This window comes from Microplitis mediator, chromosome 5 (assembly GCF_029852145.1).
Source record: "Microplitis mediator isolate UGA2020A chromosome 5, iyMicMedi2.1, whole genome shotgun sequence".
Taxonomy (NCBI): Eukaryota; Metazoa; Arthropoda; class Insecta; order Hymenoptera; family Braconidae; genus Microplitis; species Microplitis mediator.
The window spans coordinates 606,580-630,737 of NC_079973.1; the positions used below are offsets into that span (position 1 = coordinate 606,580).

A 24,158-nucleotide genomic window follows, 5' to 3' on the forward strand; every position below is an offset into this window, starting at 1 on the left:
CAATACCGATGTAACGAAGATTTTTTTTTTATTAATTTTACGATTCAACGTCAGTTTCAATAAAACTGTGCAGTCAGATTGTTATTTAATTACGGAATTTAATTGAAAAAGGGGTTTTACTTTTTAAACATTAGTTCGAGTTAGTTGAATACACAAAAATACGCATACCGAATAATTACACAGTACAGTAATAAAAATATATATTTCAATTAATAAAGTGATGGAATATAGACGTTTTAATTAAAAAAAATTTTATTTTGAATTAAATATATGTCATTTCAATGATTGATTGAAAATAAATTTCCTGACCTGATTCGCTCAATTTATTTCAAAAGTATGACTTTTATTACTTTATTAAATTAAATATATATAAAAGAAAATAATGCAATATCTTAAATATATCATCCCTTTGTGTCAAACTTTTTCATTCGCTACTGCACTATAAACGTCACACAAATGATCGATTAATACCCTCGAGTTTTCAGTGCAATTAGAAATTGTCGCGGCATTTTTTTTGCTGACAAACGTGAGATGCACGTTATTTTTATCAATCATTTTTTTATCACTTGACATACATATATATCACATTACTGATCCCGCAAAGGCGTATTCCAGCAAAAAGTCCCATTGAAAAGGTACAAGGGCGTATAAAAATATTTTTTTGCTCCCAATCGATGTTTTATTCATACAAATAAAAATGAAAAAATACAAATTTTACTCATTATTACTATTTTTATAAGCCGTTATATCCTCGGAATAGATGTCAGGAGTCATATGGGCGTATAAAAAAATTTTGAATTACCAAAATTTGTATTTTTTCATTTTTATTTTTTTCTGAATGAAAAAATTATTGAAAACCATAAATTTTTATACTCTCGCAGTTCTCGGTCCTCTATATATATATATATCTATATATATATGCCCTTATAAAATCTCTAATGTGATATATGTACAGTACGTTATTTTTTTACATAGAATACTTGCACTGTCGTCAAGAAAATTCAAGTAAAAAAATATATAACAATATTTCTGTATTATTTTATCTCTGTTGTATATAAATATATATACACATAAAGTTAACAATACAAAAAAAAATTGCACACTGCGAAAAGTTCTAGAGTTTTTGAAATTGAAAAAAAATTCAGTTCAATTATTATTATTATTATTATTATTATTATTATTATTATTATTATTATTATTATTATTATTATTATTGGTATTGGTTATGTTATTGTTATTGTTATCACTATTATCTGGTGAAGTAAAAAAATTAATTTAATGTAAAAATTGTTTTACCGAGAGCATAGTCTTGAAAAGTTTTAATTTAAGACCTTGCGTAAAAAAATAGATGGACGTTAAAAATAATAAAAAGAAAAAAAATGTAAAGCTGTTTGTAAAAGCAGTATGAAAAAGAGAGACGGTAAAGTAGAAATTTAAAAGTCGTAAGTAAGGGTTGAGTGTGTCTGAAGGAAGTGACGATAAAGAGGAGTAGAAAAAAAGTTGCAAACGATGCGAAAATCTTCAGCTGAGTTTCAAAACATCTTTTAAACTTATTTTTCTAATCATCCGCTTTCTGTTATTCACTTTTTCATTTTATTTCCCTATTGTTACTATTTTCAGTGCGTACTTAAATATTAAGTCACTGGGAAATCAAGAAAAAACCAGCGACTACTTAATTTCTGCGGTGTTTGGAATTTTCTCGACTTATTTGAGACCGTAAAATCTCGTTTCAGATTAAAATGCTAATTTTTGAATAATCTAGTGACTTTTTTTCATTACAAATATAAAAAATAATTTATTTCTGTCACTAAATTTTTTTTTAAATTAAATTTTACTGCTTAACTATTGGGCAAAATGATTATTGTTATAGGTCATTTCAAAGGTAATTTAATGAGGAAGTCACAAAAAAATATATCATTCCTTAATATTCAAAGCCGTAGGAGTTATGAATTTTTGAAACCGACCCTTAAGAATTATTGAAATTACTACTGATTAAAAAGGGAATTAATTAAAAATTTATAACTCTCAGAGACTTCAATATTAAGGATTCATTTATTTTTTATTTCAATCCTCATAAAATTACCTTCAAAATGCACTAGAATGATGACAAATTTCGTCGATAATTACTGAAGAAAATTATTAATAAACACAACTAAATTTGAGAAACTGATTCGTAGACTTGTAGACTAATTATCGGAAGTAAGTCGGTAGAAAAAATGAAATAAAAAGTAAGTCAGTAGAACAAATTACTAAGTCTGAAAAACATAATTACTTACATAGTTTTCAAATTGACGATCCGATACTGAGCGAGGTAGGTGTACCGAAAGAACTGCAACAGAAAATGACGTAATGGTTAAACAAATAAAATTTTATTGCAAAAAAATTTATTAATCAATAAATAAATATTTATCGTTATCAATATTTTCAGTAGATAGATTTATTTTAAAATCCAGCGAGTTTTCAAACAGCCAAGTAAAGAAAAATTCCATAACATGTTTATTGAATTGAATACGCGGGATTTTAAGCTTTGTTGTGAAATATCCGCATTCACACACAGAAACACACCCATATATATATTAATATAAATATGTGTATACAAATATCTCGGTATTATAACAGTAAATCGTACATAGTTGGAGCTAGAGACGGCTATTAATAGTCAACAGTTCTCAGCAATAAATAATAGTTGTGTCGGTACGGGAGATAGTATTCAGTATCGAGGCCTCGTCATCAATAATGCTCGTCGATATGGAAGGATTCATAGTGCCCCGGTGCTATTTTGCTTCCATTAACTCTTTCAGAGATATGTGATAAATCATTTCTACGAATACATACTAACGCTTTTGATACTATCGCATGATACGTTATTTTCGCGGCTACTATACTCTCTATATATGTATATAAAATACCCTCTATTCAAATAAATATATGTATGTAGATACACATGCTTTGATCCTGAACAGCTATTAGAGTTAACCGAGAATAGAGGTTTGTCCTGGTGAGCCACTACCGTTTCCACTTATCAAAAGCTCTCTACATTTAAGCCCCCTCACTTTTCAAGAGAATCCTCTCTCTAATTATTTGCATTTTCAGTTTATTTTATCTATTTGAAGACATTTAATATATTTTTTTCTCATAATATGTATAATTTTTTTAGATCAAAGCGCTGACCGGTTTTCAAAAATTTCACTGACAGTTTCAAAATTACTAATTTTCGTACCGTCAAATTTTTCAAATGCATGTCAAAAATGCGTAATTAACTTTTTGTTTATTCAAATAATAGGATATCAATCAATTAATTTCGTAGTAATTTTTTTTTCCATATGAAAATGTGTTTATTTAGTTGAAAAACTAATTAATATTCACTTTAACCGCGAGTATACATTGATGGATGTATAAAATTAAAATTGAAGTTAAATAGATTTTTAAAAAAATTTTATTCCTCGTAAATGAAGTTTATAAATTGAAATGAGAGAAGCGTGTTGGTAAAATAAAAAAAATTAAATTAAATTGAACTAAAGTTTGAAGTGGAATTAATTTAAAATTTGACGATTGATTAATTGACATTCTTGAGTGGCAATCAGCAATTTCCGATTTTAATAATAATAATAAAAAAAAAAGTTAATTATCTGAATGGCAGCCGGAAGGGAAGTAAAGGGAAGAGATTGGGGAGGGGTAGTGTGATTTATCTCGAGTGACTGTAAGCATGAAGCGCGAGGGAGCGAGAGGGTTAAGTAAGTGTTAAAGCGAGAGGTTAACTTCTTGCTTAGCCTGCACTTTTGCTCCTCGACTAGCTAATCCGACGGTTTTTCGCATAATCCGGCCCTTTTGGGTACTCTGTTCTCGGCTCAGTCCTTCACGCGGCACCGAGCACTCGGATTGTTGGCCTATGCACTCAAACACTCGACAAACCCTTCGTGTTGGTCTCTGGTTGTTTTATTTTTTGGCTTTTTTCCAAATTCAAGCATACCGAGTGTGATAAAATAAATTGTCGCTGATAAAAATACCTTTTTTGCGTACAAAAAAAAAAAAAAGTAAATAAAAAAACAGCTTTTATAATTTATTAACATGAGTTCTGTCTTCAACTTCGCGAAGTTCCGGAGCCAAAACTTAAACTTTTTGAATAAAATCAAGTTGAGAGAAGTTTACATGTCGTAAGTATTAAAGTTGTTTTTCGGCTCTATTGTGATGATAAAACAAAAATAAAATAAAAAAATGATAAAATTTAGTTTCGATCTGAATCGCAACCGGAACGATCCGATCGGAGTTGCGTTTAATAGGAAGTCAATGTGAAATTTCCGCTCGTTGCCAAGGCCATTGTTCTGGAAACTGCTTTCTTGCTCCTATATATCTATATAAATATATGTGTGTTTAATTGAGTTATCACGCGATTAAATTTATACTTTTATTGCCAAACTAAACCATTAAAATTTTATTACTAATTAATTTTTTTGAGGGCATAAATGACGAAATAAAATTTTTTTTTTAAATCTGGAGGTTCAGTCCCAGTATCCCAAAAATATATATTGATGTATGAAACAATTCTGTAATTTTATATAACAATTTTAATGTAGGGTACAAAGTAATGAGTAATTAGAATGCGGGGATAGTAGAAATGAAATTAGATAATGTGAGTGAGATTTGAGTGATTTTGTAAATACAGGAGCTTAGACGAGTAATAGTCAGACAGGTGATGTTTGTATGTTTGCGACACTGGTGGCACTTTAAACCGTAGCCATACCGCCCATAGAGTATAGACTAGAGCAGAGCAAATGAGAGGAGAGCAGAGAAGAGGGTGGATAGAAATGGAATGGGGGCACATCTACCTAGTCATGTGGCTAGAGATCGTTAACTGGTGGCGAGGGAGCTCGTACACCTGCTCGAAAATTGACCACGCTTCTGCTCGTCTGCGTTATCGCTAATTACGCTACACCACTGGATACATCGCATTCCTACCTGAGTTTTCCTACACGTTTAAATCCACATCACTGCTTACTACATACATTTATTTACATTAACACACTAAATTAACATTTATTATTTCATTATAGGGGAGGGTGGGGCAGAGCGGCCCCCCTGAAATTTTGATCAAAAAAAAATTTTTTTTTTTTTCGACTAATTACTATAAATCCGATATGTTTGCGCATTTTTACCCCTACGCATGACATTTGGGGCAAAATGGACAAGCCCAAAATTTTGAAAAAGTGATTTTTTCATATTTTTATCGTCAAATTAAAAAAAAATTATCATAATTCCACATTTCTAGCCCTACGCATAACACCTGGGGCAAAATGGACCAGCCGAAACTTCCGAAAAAATTATTTTTTCATATTTTTCGGCCGTTTCTCTATGTAAGAGGCAAATTTGGTCACTAAAAATTTATAAAAATTAAATTTTTTTTTTTAGTTGATAAATTTTTGAAATAAAGTAAAATTATAGAATTGATTTTTTTTTTTGTTAAATAACAATTAGTAATTAAGGTAATCGAGAGTGAACGATTTTTTACGCTTTAAAAAATTTTTTTCGAGTAATATAAAACCAAAAATAGTTGTCAAGAGAAAGAAATACATTCTTAATGATGAAAACAATTTAAAAAAAAAAAAAACGAAAAAAAAAATTTTTTTATCACTTTTTAAAGGGGGGCCGCTCTGCCCCACAAAAAAAAAAAAATTTTCAGAATTTTGGCAAAATGTCCATAAATTTGTTCGAAATAGGACAAAAGTAAAGTGATCTTATGGTTGAAAGCCACAAAAAATAATAATTGGCTTAGGGGGGCCGCTCTGCCCCACCCTCCCCTATATTTGTTTGCTCTTACGTATAATTTTATAAGCATTCAATAAATTCTTTGATGCCTCTCCCTTTCAAGATGCGGAACTCTGGCGTCTTACCCTCAGCTGGGGATCAGCTGAAAAAAAGAGAGTCTGGGTTTCCTTGAAGGTTTACACGCGAGTGTACACATTGATTTTACAACGAGGGATATCGGTAAGTCACGAACACCATAAGGCTCGATTGGATGAACACTAGTCTACTGATCTGAGGCTTGAGTATCCTAGAATGTGGGCTCCAAGGTCGAAGAGAATAAAAAGAAGAAGAAGAAGAAGAAGAAGGAATTTCGCTTTAAACTTTATTCAGCAACAATGTTCAAGACTCTAGACCAATATTATGTTTCATAGATTCGTTATCGCAGCCAAACGATCCTAAAGCCAGAGTGAAACGAGCGTTTGGATCTGAAGGTAAGCTCGAGAGTATTAAGGATCAAATTTATATCGCAATTTGGGTTTCGTTAAAATGTTTTTATGTTGCGAAATTTGAATTAAACTAATGAGGAGTGGCATTATTTGTGAGAGGAAAGCTCAAAGAAGGCTCTAAAATGTTTTACATTTTGAATAAAACAGGGTGAAAGTGATACTTATTGGTCGTGATCAATGAGGAAAACATTTAGAAAAAGCTGATGGGATTTTTCTTCTGAATACGCGGTGACATAAATGAGTTTTTGTTTATTTTTCATGGGAATCGAGTCAGAAGGAAGGAAAAGACTGAAAAATATTTTTTTTATCTTGACAGAGAACTCGATCAAAAATTTTCGACTGTTGGAAATCGAAAAATTAATGAAATTCGGGAGTAATGAGAAAAGCCCACAATTGTTGAAAACTTTTTTATCCATTTCCAGCCGAGTATCAAAAAACATAATTAATTTTTTTCGTTAATGACAAAGTGGGAAAATAAAAAAGTTTTGGCGAAAAAAAAAAATTACTGAAAGTAATAAATGACGGGTTGGTTGATAGGTCATCAAAACTTTGATCCCAATAAAATTTATCGGATTGTCGTAGGCTCTAAAGCCCGAAGCTTATTACGTCGTAATAAACCTAAGTAATATAACGTATATTTAGCAGATTCACGTCTACAGCTCGGTCTCTCAATAGCAAATGGTCTATGGACTCACAAATCTCCCAGACTATGGTATTTAGCCCTTGGGTAAATTCACGTACATCCAATCGGAGATTAACGAGCTTCGAGGTTCCAATGCTTGTCTTTGATTCCTAATGACATTAATCCATTTTCCCCTTCTCCTCCTTTTCGCGTCCTTACCTCCTCTTAACTCTTACCGACAATCCTACTCTATTACTATAAATCCCCGAGGATTCAATGGGAATTATTAATCAGGAGTCACATGATCCAATTGATATTTTCATTCGTTGGTTCATTCCGTCCACCGCAATAAATATTTAATCTTGATAATCGCAGCAAACATCTGTGAGTAAATTTCCGGTCGGTAGAAAAATAAACGGGCAGTTGAACCAGAAAATGACTTTTTCGAGTCGATCCGTACATCGGATGTCGCGTCCGTATCCACGAGCTCAAGTATTTCCAGATATAATAATGCGTTAAGGCTTCAAGTGGATGATAGCGCCAGTAGAATTGGTATCGTGAGAGGAATCGACAGTTTGCGGAAGGTACTTTTCCTGAATTGGTGGGCGACTATTACGAGCGGGTAAAGTCACTTAAAATTAACCGCCAGTTCAGAGACTGGGTTGAGCTTACACATGGTTTCAAACAGCAGTTTACGTTTCCTGATAAAATCATTGCTTGTTATATAGTACATTGTTAAATATATGGGCTGTATTATACGGAATTTATTATCTGATAATAAAATTTTAATATTTTAGATGGGGGATAATGTCCGGGATAAAGAGAATTTTTATGGCTGAATTTATGTACAAAATTATCTTACATTTATTTAATGGTATGTTAGCTAATAAAAATTTTTAGTAAATACATTAAATTTTATGTTTATTAAATTTTTTTGTCAAGTGAGAAAAACGGGGTAAAGCGGGCCGACTAAAATATTTGAATTTCTTCAAATTTAATCGGCCTAATTTCGATCATTCTTCGGCCGAGAAAAAATTATCATTTTCGCTGAAATGAATCCGCGTTTTGAAAATTTTTTTTCGTAATCTCAATGTCACATATATTTCGTAATCAGTCTTATCTACTGATTAAAAAGCTCAGTAATTTATTTGAGGTTTATTAGCATTATCAAGAATAATCACATTGCCAACTTCGACCTCAATCCAATCAAAAATTCCAGACACGGTTCTGCAGCCTCAAAGTAACCTTTATATCTATTGATCGTTTAAACAAGAATTGAATTATCAGAATAAACAAACCGAAATTTCAAAAATAAAAAACTAAAATCGAATAGCCTGATTGTACTTTGTAATAAATAACAACAATAATCAAAGTAAAAGGGTAAGCTTTGTACGTTGGAACATACCACATCGAACAATAGTCATTGGCATATCTAAATTCGGAATACGAGCAGTTCACACTATTGTAGTGAGTTGTAGAGGCTTTTGTTGATATTCACGCCGTACATCTCCTCTAGCTCCTCTAGCTGCACAGTGGCTCCACTGTATTCTGCATACAATATAGCGTAGTACAGTATAGCTGTTACAAGACCTGGTATTCCGTTTGATAGATATACCTGGGATTCTCAAGCATGCCAAACTCTTCCTTTTCTTCACTTATCATCATTCTCATTCCTCTTCGCTATTTTGCTTTCACCCGCAGCTCCCTCTACTCTTTCCTGACGTGTACTACAGCACGCAGAAAATAATCCATTGAAAATTCAACGATATTGTCACGTGCGTTGTTCGATACAGTGACAAGCTTTTCTTGTAACATCTTCGGGAATTTATTATTATTATTATGTTTTTTTTAAATAGAAATATATTTCCTCCAATAAAACTCGAGATTGATACTACTTGCTTATTTATGTAGTCACTTTTATATCTATATTTATCAATAAAAACTAATATTTTATACGTTGAAAAATGGGGAAATAGCGTGGAAATATATAAATATATTCTGCACGCGAAACATCAATTCTTATTTTGATTGTCGCATTTTGTTTTTTATTTTATTTATATATTCATGCACTCAGTCACAGCGGAGAAATAATCGTGCCGATGAGAATTCGCCACGCTCCAGATGTCTTATTTATTAATTCTGCTTTTTGTATGGCTGTTTTTTTTTTGCCGCTTCATTTTTTTTTGAAAAGTCTATTTGTGAGCGAACGGTATAAATTAAATTGGGTGTTTTCAATCGTCAAACATTTGTCGTTGGATCAAAATTAAAATGTCTAGTTTCACATTTAATTGATACTCGCTATTCTCATTTTTATGATGCAATAAAATGTTTTTTAAACACACGCTCTGTTTTATTAAAACTTTTTTATCGATTATCAGATAAAAAAAATTTAGTCATAAAATTTTCGGATTTTTTTTCTGCTCAGCTTTGAAAAAAATACAATTTTTTAATTTTATTTAAAATTCCAAATTACTCAAAATTTTCACGCTACGCACACTTGCACATGTGAGACGATTTTTGTATGCGCGCCATCTAGCGGCAAAATTTTGTACGAAATATTTTTTTTTCGTTGTAACAAAATTGAATTTTTTTAAATTTACTCATTTAAAAAAAAAATTAAATTATTCGCTGTAAAATTAAACATTTTTTGTACTTTTTTTTTGTTTTAATTTTACCCTCATTTGGTAGAAAAAAAATCCGAGATAATTATATGCAAATGGGCACGTGTAAGCTGTAGCCCTCAAGCAGAGTATTAATGGGCAGTGTTCGATTACCGAAACGATCCGGTCGAACACGTGCGTGTAAGTGCCACCGTGTGCTTCTGCACAACCTGGTTGAACTTGCAAACGCGATATCCTATCTCCGGCAAATCAACATTCGAATCCTGCGCACACCGAAGTGCCGACGCCCTTCCGGACCTCAACCTTTTCACTAAAAATTCACCCACCCTCTCTCCCCCACTCATATTTATTTATTTATATATATATTTGTTTTTAAAAAAATGTATATACTTCTTCAATATATCATTTCATTTTTTTTTGAAACAAATAAATTTATTTGTATTCTGAAAACTCGACAACATATTTATTTCACAAATACAAACATTAATAAAAACATAAACATGTTTATTAGAGAAATAAAAAATAATTTTTTCGACAGCTGAATAGATTCGAAATATAAACGAATTGATGAAAAAACACATTAGTTTTAAAAACAAGTCAAAGCATATTTGTAAATCTGTCGTTACCACAAACGCAGTCCACATCCTATTCAATTCAATACATTTTTTTAAAAATACTCTCGTTCACATCCCTACAGTTTATTGACAGATACTTGAATCAAACGTTTTTTATTTCCATTTACTTTAAATTTATACCCCAGAATAACCCGCACCGCTAAACGATTATTTTGTTCTTTATTTTGAATTCAAATTCAGTAGCTTAGGCTGTAAAAGCAAAATGATAAATAAATTTATATCGCTGATTATCGGTCAGTGAGTTGTGACTTGTAATTTCTGATTTGCGATTAATAAATAGCGTGTTTACGGATCAGATTAACGCGGTTATGCGCGAGTCAATTATAGCGAATGTGGAAATTCCATCAACATTGTCATCGTTATTAATCACAGTCTCTTAAAATAACCGGCAGCCCTTTTAGTATTTATTAATTTACGAGGATATCAGAGTTAACATTATTCAGAATTTACCATATCCGGGCGATCGTTGAGCATAAACACAAACAATTAAGCTTTAACTAGCAGTAACACTACTCATTGCTTCGGTAAATAGATTTTAGTCTGTTACTATTACCTGCGCAGCATACTGAATTAGTTTAGATATTTCATACAAATATTTTCACAGTAATAACAGCTTGTTTTAGATTTTATCTCTAGGGACTAGCTTATTTAGTTATTCTATTTGCGTTGCAGAGAATTTTAGATTTCGCTAATGATACCCGGGAAATAAATCAATTGATTTTAAATTTTTGAACTTTGGTCTTATCAAATTCTACTGGATTTAAATCTATCTATTTTTTCCAGACTGAAATATATTAAATACTAGTTCATTTATAGTTGGTCGCATAAAGTTTCACGTCAGCAATTCTGGACCAGATTCCCTCTGAAAATTTATCCTCTATCGTCGCCAAAGTGGTTTGAGTAGTTGTTTAAAAAAAAATGCCAAGAATTTCGATCTGGTTTTGCTTCAGGGGGCGCTCTAATAGCCAAGTAATGTAGGAATCTATTGGCGGATAGAAAATTCTTCATACATTCCTAAATTTAAGTACCAGCGACAAACCAGTGATTTGGTTTCCTTTTTTTTATCAACGACTGGACTGATTTCAGTTTGAAGGAGACTTCTAACGGCTGGTTAGTAAAAACATCCTAAAATCGACAAAATTAACAGAAATTTCTAGCAAATGTAGGGGAGGGTGGGGCAGAGCGGCCCCCCTGAAATTTTGACCAAAAAAAAAATTTTTTTTTTTCGACTAATTACTATAAATCCGATATGTTTGCGCATTTTTACCCCTACGCATGACATTTGGGGCAAAATGGACAAGCCCAAAATTTTGAAAAAGTGATTTTTTCATATTTTTATCGTCAAATTAAATTAAAATTATCATAATTCCACATTTCTAGCCCTACGCATAACACCTGGGGCAAAATGGACCAGCCGAAACTTCCGAAAAAATTATTTTTTCATATTTTTCGGCCGTTTCTTTATGTAAGAGGCAAATTTGGTCACTAAAAATTTATAAAAATTAAATTTTTTTTTTTAGTTGATAAATTTTTGAAATAAAGTAAAATTATAGAATTGATTTTTTTTTTATTAAATAACAATTAGTAATTAAGGTAATCGAGAGTGAACGATTTTTTACGCTTTAAAAAATTTTTTTCGAGTAATATAAAACCAAAAATAGTTGTCAAGAGAAAGAAATACATTCTTAATGATGAAAACAATTTAAAAAAAAAAAAAACGAAAAAAAAAATTTTTTTTATCACTTTTTGAAGGGGGGCCGCTCTGCCCCACAAAAAAAAAAAATTTTTTTTCAGAATTTTGGCAAAATGTCCATAAATTTGTTCGAAATAGGACAAAAGTAAAGTGATCTTATGGTTGAAAGCCACAAAAAATAATAATTGGCTTAGGGGGGCCGCTCTGCCCCACTCTCCCCTACAACAATTTCGTCTGCGGGGTCAACTGGAGTAAAAAATTGGACATGAATAAATTCTTCATAGTCAACTTTATTGACAGCGTAAAATTTTTCTTAAGTCTATTGGAGGGTCGTGATAAAAATTAGGGTTAAAAAAGGCGTAAAAAGTGTTGGCTCTTTGGGGAAATAATATAAAATACTTAAGAGAAAATAATAATGAAAATGGGGAGGTTTGATCGTTGGCACAAGAAGGCTTTGGTAGCAGTTGCTCAAACGTCAACGCGCAATCAGCAATGCGTTACGCCAATGCAATCACGGTCCATTGTGCTCTACGTAAACCTCACCGCCCTAAATCGTGGCATCTCATTCGCATGTAAATGTCTCTATCCTCCCACCGCTCTCTTTCCCTGCTCTGAATCCTTCTCACCCATACCTTCGGTACTTTCCCGTTACGGTTAACGTTAACATCCCGCTGTACATTTCGCTACAGTCTACATTTATCTCTTCACTGCACTTCTCTCATTCACTCCCATTATCATAATCCTCCCAATGATGTACGTTTTTTAGTACTCCCTCTTCTTGTATTCATGTATTCGCATACATAATAATAATAATAATAATAATAACAAATAATAACTCACCTTTTGATGATTTGACATTACGAGTAAATAATTACGATCCGGTGATAATTCAAAGTCGAAAGTTAATGGCGATCCCAGAACCTGAAATTCAGTACGAAAAAACTTTATTTTTATTTATTTAATTATACTCATGTTAATAATTAATAATTTGAAAAATTCAGTTTTACTAAATTATTTTTTTTTCCAAACGCAAACAAAATTTATTTTTATTTCTACTGTACTGCGGATATTCAATTTTACATCAATTAATTTAAATTGACAAAGAAAAAATTTATTATTTACTAAAACGAAATTCATAAAATTATTCAGCTGCAAAAAAATTACAAAAACGATTTCTATATAATTTTATTTTACAAAAACTATTAGCTGGAATTTTTTACTCAATTTTTCACAAGCGTCTGGTAAATGAACCAAATAAATTTTTTTGCCGTAAAAAAAATTTTAATAAACTGAATTTTTCAACAAATTGCTTTTAGTAAAAATAATAATAATATTCCTGCAGATATTAAATCCTAGATTTACCCGAACGACACATCTGACCAAAGTACATTATACATTATATACATTATATATATTACGTAGAGCTTTTTATAGTTATATTAGATCTTTAGTCGGTTCTCCGGTTGATTTCCCAAGTTTCCACTAGTCACTAATGCATCCACCCCAGACATCCCCCGGCACACGTACTCAACGTATGTCACTCGGTATAACACATGTACACACATGTGTACCAGCACCGAGAGCTCGAGCTTCGAGCAGCGTCGAGGGCTTTCCTTTACTTGTCGGTCGTTCCGAATAGAGTCCACGGAGAAATTAACGCTCGCGGCTGCCTTGCGGCACTAATTAGCCGCTACACTAGACCTGCGACATCGACAAAATTACTCTGTACAATTCCAAGTCTGCCATTCGACTATTATTATTGTTAGTGTTGTTGTTATAAACCATAGAGTTTCAATTCGCGAACAGAATAACCGACGCGCGCGGCTGTAAGACAAATTGTATTGTAGACTTTTGAGCCTTGAGGCTTCCGTTTCCATCTCGTTAACGACTAGAGACTAGACTCTAGTCTGCACCCACCGCCGAAACTACTTGTCACTATTGATTTAATTATCCCGTGAGTTAAATACCATGCAACGAGTACCATCAACAGACTAACAATGTTATTGTCTAAACTGAAAACCCAACAAACTTTTTCATTCAACAAATTATTTATTCCACATATTAGTCTACATTTTACCCTCCGCTAATTAAATCGCAACTTTGTTCCAGGACAGCCATCAGTTATCACTGGAGTGCTTTTTGTTTTTGATAAACTTTTATCATTTACAAAGTACTAAGTTTGAATTTTTTTTCACTCTGTTTAATGCAAGAGTTGGAAAAATTGATTTTTGCCGCTCAAAATTGAAAAAAAAATATTTTTGAATTTTGTGACAAAGTTGTAGAGGAAGTAATTTATCAAAATACTCACCGGGTTGGTAATTGGCAGCACAAGCTTCGAATCGTCAGCATTAACGTTGTAAATCATCAGATTTCCCAGTTCGTCTTGGTAGAGAATTTCATCGTCTGTAAAAACAATAAAACAAACGAAAAAAAATTAAATTTTCGATGTAGTTTTGAACGTAAAATCGTGTGTGTGATATCGGATGCGTCGGGTGAAACCCTATTGGAAAATCGGAAGATCGTAGTGGATTGTGTTGGATTCGAATTGAATTGGTGAGGGCTATCAGCTAAATATCGATAAACGACATCAAGAGGACAGGAAGTGAGAAATCGATTTTACGAGGGATTCTGGGTATCCGGATATTAACGCGTGACACTTGCGCTGTGAAAGTGAATATCGTTTGGTATTGTTGTATATTGTGTTGGTGTGGTAGCAGTTGCACACCAGAGACCAGAGACCACCAGCCAGAGAGCATAGACCAGAGACGAGAGACGAGAGACGAGAGACGAGAGACATCGGTTGTGTATTAGTAATTGTATAATACCGGCGTGAAAGCCATACCATGGCTGGGATGGTTATAGCTTATAGCTATGGGTTGGTACAAGTGGAGATTGATTTCGCGTGTGTCCACCGCGAATTTCGATTGCAATTCAACTGGAAGGATTGACATCGTACATATATCCTATCCCATCGTGTGCATAACCCTCACTCTGTTTCTGTTCGCGATCGACGGACATTGAGTACGTGTCATTTCCGGTGTAATTGGTCGCTTCACAAAGATTGTGTACGTTCATTCATTTCCTTTATAAAACCCTCCATTGTTATATTAACCCGTGTATATTTATTTTCTGCTGTTGTTTGGGTAAACGATCTTTTGTTTCATAAATTGAATTTTTTTTTTCAAATGAAAACTCGTTGGGTATCAGTTTTTAGATTTCATTTGTCAAATTCCACACATGTTGAAAAATTTGGTCATTAACAAAACAATATTTTTAATTACGATTTTATTCTGAGCTTGAACTGAAATTTTGTACCGAAAACGACCCACTGAATTATCTTTAGCGATGGATTTAAATTTTATAGAGATTTTTTCACGGAAGGTAAATTTTGATAGAAAATAAGAATTTTGTCTATGATAAAAAAAGTCTATAAAATAGTAAAAGTATTTTGATTTTAGTCACATGGCTGCTTTTGGAGATCACTAAATTCTCTGAGGGTTGTTATTTATTTATGTTTTTTTTTTCTTTACACCCATGTATTTTTTATCGATTTACCCTAGTGTTATATGTTACCCCAGAGGTCTTGGGCTGGAATATATACAGCCAAGAACGAATAAAAATACGTATGAGGAAAAAAAAATATATAGATTGTTGTCTATTTGTAGTGTGTCAAGACGATTATTATTATTATTTGATAAATAGTCCTTTTGGGAACATGTTGAGATTAATTTTTGTTGGCAAATTTTTTTAGATAAACATCAACTTTATTTTTCTTAGTTTTAAATAAATAAAAAACCAGCCAAGTGATTTAAAACTGAACACAAGTAAAAAAATAAATTTTCAGTCCTCAATCGTGGGAATTGTCGAGTTTGAAACGAGAGAAAAAATATAAAAAATCCGCCTGGAGCAAACATTTTCCAGTGACAGTGGGACAGTTTTTTGCTTTACTCGGTGCAATTATTTTCTAACACAATTGAGTTTGTAGAGGCGCATTGGGTCTCTAACGATTTTCTATTAATCAACACCTTATACTTTATTTTTATCCAATTTATTTATTTACGTCTCTGTTCTAAGCGTCCAATTAATCATTTACGTTATTTCTTTTTTTATTTTTTTCCATTCAAAGTCATGTTAAATAAAAACACAACTTGTTTCTCATTGAATCGGCTGGGAACTAGTGAAAAATATAATTAAATATTTTCTAGAACAACTTTACGTATAACATTTAAAAGTTGAGTAATTATTCCCGTGACGGATGAGCAAGTTGATCGAGTGTTTATCAAATTGTGGGATTTATACCGCAAAAAGTTATCACACACGCGTCCCAATGTCTGGCGAAGAGAGCTTTCAGCATCGATTAACCGCACACGCTGTACTAAAGTTAACGGGGATAGTTCAGCTCCGGTTGCCGAAGACGACCAGCTGTGGACACGACAGCTAATCCGATGAATCTCCCCATAGATTACTCATTCTAACCCTTGTCAATTTTATAACTATCGATTTTATATACTAATACTACAATTATAAACTTACCACATTTGTCATCACCATTACAAAGCTCCTCCGAACTTTGAACCCAGTTTCAAAATTTATTTCCACTCAACCGAATTATTTTACGTACTCCAATATTCAAATTAACGGTTCCATGACAACTGATCCCCGACAAGTGATCACACGACAATTGACCCCGTAGACAACTGATCCCACAGACTAGATCCAACTGACAACTGGTCCAACTGAAAACTGATCTTCTAATTCATCAGTTTCATCAAGATTTTCGTAACTTTCATTATTATTATTTTCAAAACCTTCATCTTCATCATTTTCAACTTAACCTCGATGGGATCAGATGTTGGTGGGATCAATTTGTAGGGATCATTTATCGTGGTATAAAATTTTTGGGATCAGTTGACGGCACATCCAAATTAACCATCAGAACACAAGTTGCGACAAAAGTGTACGGGGTGTCCACAATCGACTTGACCGTCGAAACAAATTGAAAGTCCCCGAAGGAATAAAGCCTTGAGTGAAATGAAGATAAAGAAAATCCGTTGTCATAAAAATTTTTACTGCGTCCCAAGTGTGAAATATGTGTCAGGACTGGAGCTAATATCGCTCTGGCAAAAGATTGTCAGTCTGTCGGCGACTTGTGTTATCAGAATCCACTGCTCCAATAGAAGCATTTGTCAAGAAATTTTATTCGTCATACTGTAAACCGAGTTTAAATCGCACGGGACAAATAGAATGCACATGAATGGTTATGAGTATGTGCACGTACTCGTGGCTTATTGGAACACACGGTACAGCGCATATCCTATATATGTACCTGTATATGTATGTACATATCTTTGTGCCGAAGAGACTTGATAACATATATAGATACATAGACACTTTGCATGCTCTGCATGTTGATATATATATATATATATATATACAAATGTGTAGATGTGTGGAGAAGGTTCAAGTCAGAGCATAGGGCTCTTGTGTTATGACCCTATTTGGTGCTATCGCCTCAATAATATATCGCGTTAACGATCTTCCTGGGTAATCTCAACATCCCAGGGCATCCTGTGTGACGAGACGTGCTGCTGCAACAGTCCGACACAGCAGCTATTCCAACAGCTACACCACCGAGTGTATAGTTGTTTCTCGAGAACCACTGCGTTGTTGGAATTCCGCACAATGACAGTGCCTTGGCTTTGTTGATCAAACTACGCGGCGTGTTTGGACGCTCAACTCAACCCCGGCTCCTTGTGCTGGGCTTTGAGATTCCGAGGAACCCATCAGTTCTATAACAGACACATGCCATCGAGTCTTTTTAGGTGAGGAGTTTATGGTGCAGCTGGTAGCTGCTGGATATTTATCCTCGTAATTGACGGCACCAAAAGCACGAATTTTGTAAAATTTTTGGCAGAATTTCTTGTGTTTATTTGTGAAAAATGTACCCGAGTCGCAATTTAGAGCCCATTTAGAGCCTTCTAAAGTCGGACCTGTTTCGGACTTGGAGGCTCTAAATAGAGTCTGCTTCTATGTTAAATTAGGTCCGATTTTGGTCCCTGAGGTGCTACAAATTTCCGTTTTCGGCACTTGCGGGCTCAATCTAGGACCTGATGAAAATTAAAATTAGGTCCGATTTAGGGCCTGTAAGCCCTGGTTTATTGTAATAATAATCATCATAAATTATTCAATTATAATGAATCCAAATTTATTACGGGACTAATATTGTCGGACTTGAAGGCTCAAAATCGGACCTCTCAGTGAATGATAGGACCTCCGGGTTCAAAGTCGGAGCTACAGGATTACAGGGCTCTAAATTGGATTTATTTAGGGCTACAGGGACCTATATAGGCTCTAAATTTCGACTCGGGTAGGCACGGCTTAGTGTCAATGAACTAGTGAAAAAGTTTTGCGAGAGTATTCTCACAAATTAATGCAGATAAATAAATGTATTTTTTTTCTGGCTAATGTTTGAGAAAATAAATGGGAAAAACCAAAACAAATGGATATAAAACGTTTAGGAAAAAAGTAAAAAAATGTTAAGTAAACAGAGTAGTTGGATGTGAAAAATACTTTAGTAGGTAGTGGTTATAAAGAGAGAGATTTTAATCTCAAAGTTTTGTCCACACTTAAGAAGAATTTCATCAACGCCATTATCCCCACTAGCACTTTACAGCCATTTTATTTCCCGGTACTTTGTTACTTTTATACGTCGGTTATACCACTTCTGTACTTGTGCGCACGATACACTTTTAAAACTTTAAACGGCAAAGTACTTGGCGAAAATATATATATATATATTTGGTATTCCTTGTTCCCATTTAGTGTTTTAAATTTAACTATTTTGATGGCATTCCAAGTTGGAGACCGATAATTGCTCACTTAATGTAATTTAAAATTAACTTTAAACTATCATGTTCAAGTGCTGATAATTACTCGCTAATTGGTTAAATATTTTTAAATTTGAAGATGGGCGAGTTTCGAAATTCTTAGCGACGGTGAAAGCTCTGGTTGGGGAAGGAGAGAAAAGGGAAGCGCTGGTTGGAGGAAATAAAAAATGTTTTCATGTATGGAAGAGAAAAAATTTACTGACCACTGAGCCAGGTGCCATTAAAGCTTTTAGTGGATAGCCAGCCCCCGAGCCACTCTTCGAGAGTGATGCTAGATGCGGTGGTCGTCGTTCGAGAGCTTCCGGAATCGGGGCCACCAGTCAGGAGAATTATCGCCGCGATCAGCAGAACAAGAACGACAATCGCTATTAATGCACCAACTAGTAGTCGACGCCAATTTCGCCGGTTGTTCTTCGTCATCAGTTCCTGTAACATTTTAAACATTTTATTTTACTTTTTTTTAAATTACATTTTTATCGTCATATTTATTTCATTAAATTTAACATTTTATTTTTTAAAAATTACGTCTGTTCTATTTATCAGAACTTTCTCTTGAGAAGTAAATTAAAAGCTAATGTTTGAATATTTTAGATCTCCACTCAACAAAAAATTTTACTCATAAAACATATATTTGCAGAGTAGAGAGTCCACATATATTATCCGAAAATTTTTGAAAACTTTTAACATCCAGCGCATTTAAAAGCTCATTTCCGGGCTATTTACTTGCCAGCTTTGCCTTTGACCCAGGATATTAAAAATAATTTATCTTCCAGCAATCCCGTCTAATTGCCTTTCAATTTCCAATTATCTTACAAATAAAATATTGTTTCAACATAAACCTTTTCTATCGAAATTAAATTTAATACGTATCATTATCTCTTCCCCCGAGACAGAAAGCAAGTCAAGAAAGACCTTCAACGTAATTTCATTTTTCCAATAACCCGAGCGATCTCACGGGACTCGGCTCCTAAACTCGCTAAAGATATCATTGCGTGTACTGCAGCTATCGTATTCCTCGAAATTTTTTCCTTCAGCGGCCAATTATTTATTTAATTCCCTAAACAATGTCTGCTCCTTTAATCCTGGAGACACGATATTTAATTAGTAAAACTTTCAATAAAGTTTGTCTAGGTCACAAATAATTAAAATATTTAAAACCGTTAAAATGGGAGTGGATTTGGCGGTAAAGGTCGCGGTCGCGTGAATATGGGTTATTTTTCATGCTAACGTCCCTTGATAAATAGCTGAGGGTAGCGAGGGAGTATAAAGGAATGGAAGAGAGAGAGAGAGAGAGGGAGAGTTTCCTGAGTTGGGTTTATTCCCTTGTTGCCGATTCCGCCTTGTAGAGTTGGCTTCTCCACGGGCCGCCGCTCGTGCGGAACTCAAGCCTCTATATCTATCTATCTATCTGTCTCTGTCTGTCCTTTTTCACTCCAGCATTAAAACTATTTCTTTCATCTTTAGCCAGTGCACCCCCTGGGGTTCCTGGGGTGCCTGGGTGCTCTTTTAGCTCCTTGTTGCAACGTCCTGGGATCTACCGGCGCATCGCTTGGATTATTAATCCCACGGCCGTTATAAAGTAGAGAAATACGGGACGTGGCGGCGTTCCAGATTCACGAATTAAATCGGTTTTTATCTTTTTCGGTCTTAGCATAGAGTTGTTGGTGAAAATCCTGTTGCGAGGAGGGCGACGAGTTCGAAACGCTCAGAGAGTTTATTTTAAATTTTATTATTTTTTATTTCGTATTTCTTACGCTCCTTTTTTTATTTTTTGTCATTCGGTTTCAAGAGCTTCCGGACTCGTCTCGAGGCTCACGGAAGTCGGTCGAGTGGAATTTCATTGTTAACTCTGACACAGAGCTTAACGATATCTTTAAAATAAATATAAACTACTTATTAAAACTGTTGTTGAAGAATAAATTATTTTTCGAGACTTTGTTTTATTGTTGAATTTTTTTTTTCGAAGATTCAAGTGTTCGCAAGACACTAGATACTTTTTAGTGGAAAAAAATTAATTATTTTTCATTTCTAACATTAAAATTATTTTACATTAATCAGAATTAATCCTAAGGTAGCCCAAATTACCCCAATGACGTCCGTAATTCCTCTAAGTATATTTAGAAAAAATTCTAGTCGTCCTTTTTTTCCCTTTTCTGTACTTGACCCTTTTAAAAATTCATTTGCAATTTTTACGAGCGAAAAAAAAATTTAAATATTTAAAAAATTAAAATCCGCATTACGAGCACTTTAAACTTTTGAAAATTTTTTTACTATCCTCTAATAATAAAATAATTGAATAATAAAAAAAAATAGCGCTACTAAATTATTTAAAATTTAATCAACAGTTAAATTAGTAAAAAAACTTTTATATCCAGTTAAAATTGTTCATTTATTACCAGACTTTTTACTTCGTCCGACGTACTTTTGTCGCGCTCATGAAGTTAAATGAGAGACGTCCTTACTATTACACATATAAATATATAAAAGTCCAAGCTCAGGAGAAACTAACGCCGACTTGACTACTTGTTTGTCGAGTAAGTCGACCCCGGTTACAGGCCAGTGCTTACTTACACACTCATTACAGCTAAATATATAAAAACTCGGTGCTCTTTTTCTGAATAAACTTCGTTTCAAATAAAAATTAATTATTTCGATATCAAAGTTTATTACCTCGAGTGAATTTTTTTTTTTTTTAGTCATTAAACATCTTTATTAATATTTTTTAATCAAGTTATCTAAAAAAAATCTCTGGGTTAAAAAAAAAACTTAATTTAAGCTCATACATTAGAGCAACGAGCTGAGTATACTTTGGCTATGAATTTAAAAAAAGTAAATAAATTGTATAGAAAAAAGCAAAAAAGAAAAAAAATGCGGTTTGTGTTTAAAAAAAGTTAGATAATGTTACTGAAAATTAATGTATACTCTTAGACAAAAGCCGTGTAAAATAGTGGCAACACGAAACTCAGCCGTTAAGTTTCATTTTAAAGTAAATGAGGAAAAAAAAAATTATAAATATTTTTAAACTTTTTGTTGCTGTCCGCAAAATAAAAAATGCCCAAGTTTTACGATGACACAAATAAAGATCCGGTATTTGAATAAATTAATTTTTTATTTTTAAAAAAATACGACGGATCAACAAATGAGAAAAAATAAATTCGGTTTTGGTCCGAGACTCAGGGAGAATTGTCATGGAATTTATTTTTTTTTGTCATGTGAAATTGCTATTCTAGTACGGGAGGGGAAATAAAAAACATAAAAAAAAAAAATAATAATAATAAAGACTGAGGCAATTAAGTTAATTGTGTCTTTTCTCCGTTTTAGACTTTTATTTTTTTACGTCACCGGCGAAAAATGTTATCACAGAGGTGATGTAAGATTACTTGAAAAAAAAGGGATACGTCGGAACAAAAGTCAGACTGGACAATTACACAATCTATTATTTTTAATTACTTAAATTATTCAGTTGACAATTAAAAGTTTCGAAAGTTGCAGCTGTAAAAATAATGAGTTTATTTTTTTTGATAAAAATTTAGCGGAAATAATTTAAATAGACGGAATGAAAAGTGATTTGACAGGAGAATGGATATATTCGAAGGTCGTTAAACTGGAATAAAAGGGATATTGAATTTCAGGAACGAATAGAATGGACGGCTGTTGCTTGGAGCGAAAAAAAATCTCTAGTTCGAATACTTTGGTGGCATCAACCAGATTTTAGTGCATCAGCTTTGTCTGTAATTTTATTTCATTTGCCTCGGGCCTTGATGCTGCTGTCACAGGATTTGTATTGCCTGGTGATTTCATATGTTAAATTGTTTAATTTTTAGCGAATGACAAAAGCCATCGCGTATCCACTCGGGTAATTGAAGAGGCAAAAAATTTAATTAGAAAGACTTGAGTTTTATAATTTAGTAGTTTTACTGGAAAATTAAATTTTTCACTGAAATGTCGAAAGAAATTTTTTAGGGTTTGTCTTATTTTATTTACAAATGAGCAAAATAAAAATTTCAGCAGATCGAGGGTAGAAAAGTTAATTTTTTTCCCAGAGTTGTCATTTTTCCCGACCCTCAATTTTTTTTATATATATAATGAAATACTAATTTTGTCTAAAGTCAGTCTTGAATTTGTTGAGGTTTCTTGGGGACAGTGTATTATATTATGAATTGCATATGCAATATTTAATTTACACCGTGAGGTCGGACAAAAGTCATCCGTGTGCAAACCTGATTACATTTTGAGAGAGTGGATGGAACATACTCCTGTGAGTATTGTGGATGATATTATTATAGAACACAAAGACGTACGTGATAAACTTCCACCCGAGCTTTTTAGAATATTGCATTGTTCGAATCATTATTTTTTAACTATAAAATCATTTATAAATTTTTAAAAATAATATTAATGATATAAATGAAATTTTTTTTTATTCCCGACATTGGCGGCTGGATTCAAACCGCAAACTTTGTATTCTATTAATTACATTCCCGTTTGTAATTTTTTTTTTTTAAATTTTAAATTACAAAAAAAATGACATTAAAAATAAAAAATTAAATTATAAATTTTTAACTTCCCGCTAAGAAAATTGAAAATTTTCAAAAATTCGGCAAGTTATTGGTTTCGGTCCAATTTGCAAAAACCGAATTTCTATCAGATTTGAACGTTTTGAGGTTCTAGGAAGCTATCCTGACTAATTTCACGATGATGTCCAAGTGTATGTATGTGTGTACGTACGTACGTATGTATATATGTAAATATTCATAACTCTTGAACGGATAACCCGATTTTGATCTTTGAGGTGTCATTCGACGCGGCTTGTTAATGTCTTGAAGCCGTAAAAATTTGAACTTAATCGGTAGGGTGCGTTCAGAGATATTTCAAAAACAAAATTTTTTCAAAAATGTTTTATTTGGATAACTTTTAATTTGCTCGATGGATTGATTCCAAAATCTAATCAGCTCTAAAACTCTATAAGCCGCGTCGAATGCCACCTCAACCATCAAAATCGGTTCATTCGTTCAAGAGAAACCGTTGACGAAAGAATTCAAAAAAAAATTTTTTTTGGTTTTTTCGAAATTTCTCAAAAACGACTCAATAATTCGATTTCAAAATTTGGTCAGCTTAAGAACTTGATAAAACACGTCGATTGCCGCCTCAACCATCAAAATCGGTTAATTCGTTCGCGAGATATGGTGGGAGAAAAAAATGCTAAAAAATGGTTTTTTACAAAACAATGGCATACAAAAGTATTTGCGAGCTCGAAGAGCTCGAAAATGTATTCACAATAATGTTTTCGAGCTCAACGAGCTCGAAAACAGCGGGAAGTTTTGGGGCTGGCCCGCAGGGTCAACTTATAGACCGATTTTTTTAGTTGAAGTGACCGTCAGCTGGATTCGAACCGCGAACCTTCAAATCACGACGCATATGCTCATATATTTTTTAATGTTATAACTTTAAA

The 24,158-nt window shown here is 33.1% G+C and overlaps 2 protein-coding genes and 1 long non-coding RNA gene across 7 annotated transcripts in view; 1 reads left to right on the top strand and 2 right to left on the bottom strand.

The window, feature by feature from the left end:
- LOC130669052 (uncharacterized protein C05D11.1-like) overlaps positions 1-24,158 on the bottom strand; it is a 230,564-nt gene that overhangs the window by 44,589 nt on the left and 161,817 nt on the right. The gene's annotated exons all lie outside the window — the stretch shown is intronic.
- Positions 1-24,158, bottom strand: part of LOC130669055 (venom dipeptidyl peptidase 4-like) — a 152,133-nt gene that overhangs the window by 33,832 nt on the left and 94,143 nt on the right. For 2 of the 3 annotated variants that reach the window (XM_057471726.1, XM_057471728.1), the window contains 4 exons: positions 18,910-19,132; positions 14,128-14,222; positions 12,660-12,761; positions 2,277-2,329 (listed from right to left, as the gene is read on the bottom strand). In XM_057471726.1, coding sequence (XP_057327709.1) covers positions 2,277-2,329; positions 12,660-12,761; positions 14,128-14,222; positions 18,910-19,132 — 473 coding nt within the window. The remainder of the gene's footprint in view (positions 1-2,276; positions 2,330-12,659; positions 12,762-14,127; positions 14,223-18,909; positions 19,133-24,158) is intronic. The other variant, XM_057471727.1, reaches the window with a different exon arrangement.
- Positions 1-24,158, top strand: part of LOC130669070 (uncharacterized) — a 135,981-nt gene that overhangs the window by 24,107 nt on the left and 87,716 nt on the right. For all 3 annotated transcript variants that reach the window (XR_008990117.1, XR_008990118.1, XR_008990116.1), the window contains exon 2: positions 5,867-6,233. This is a non-coding gene — a long non-coding RNA (uncharacterized LOC130669070). The remainder of the gene's footprint in view (positions 1-5,866; positions 6,234-24,158) is intronic.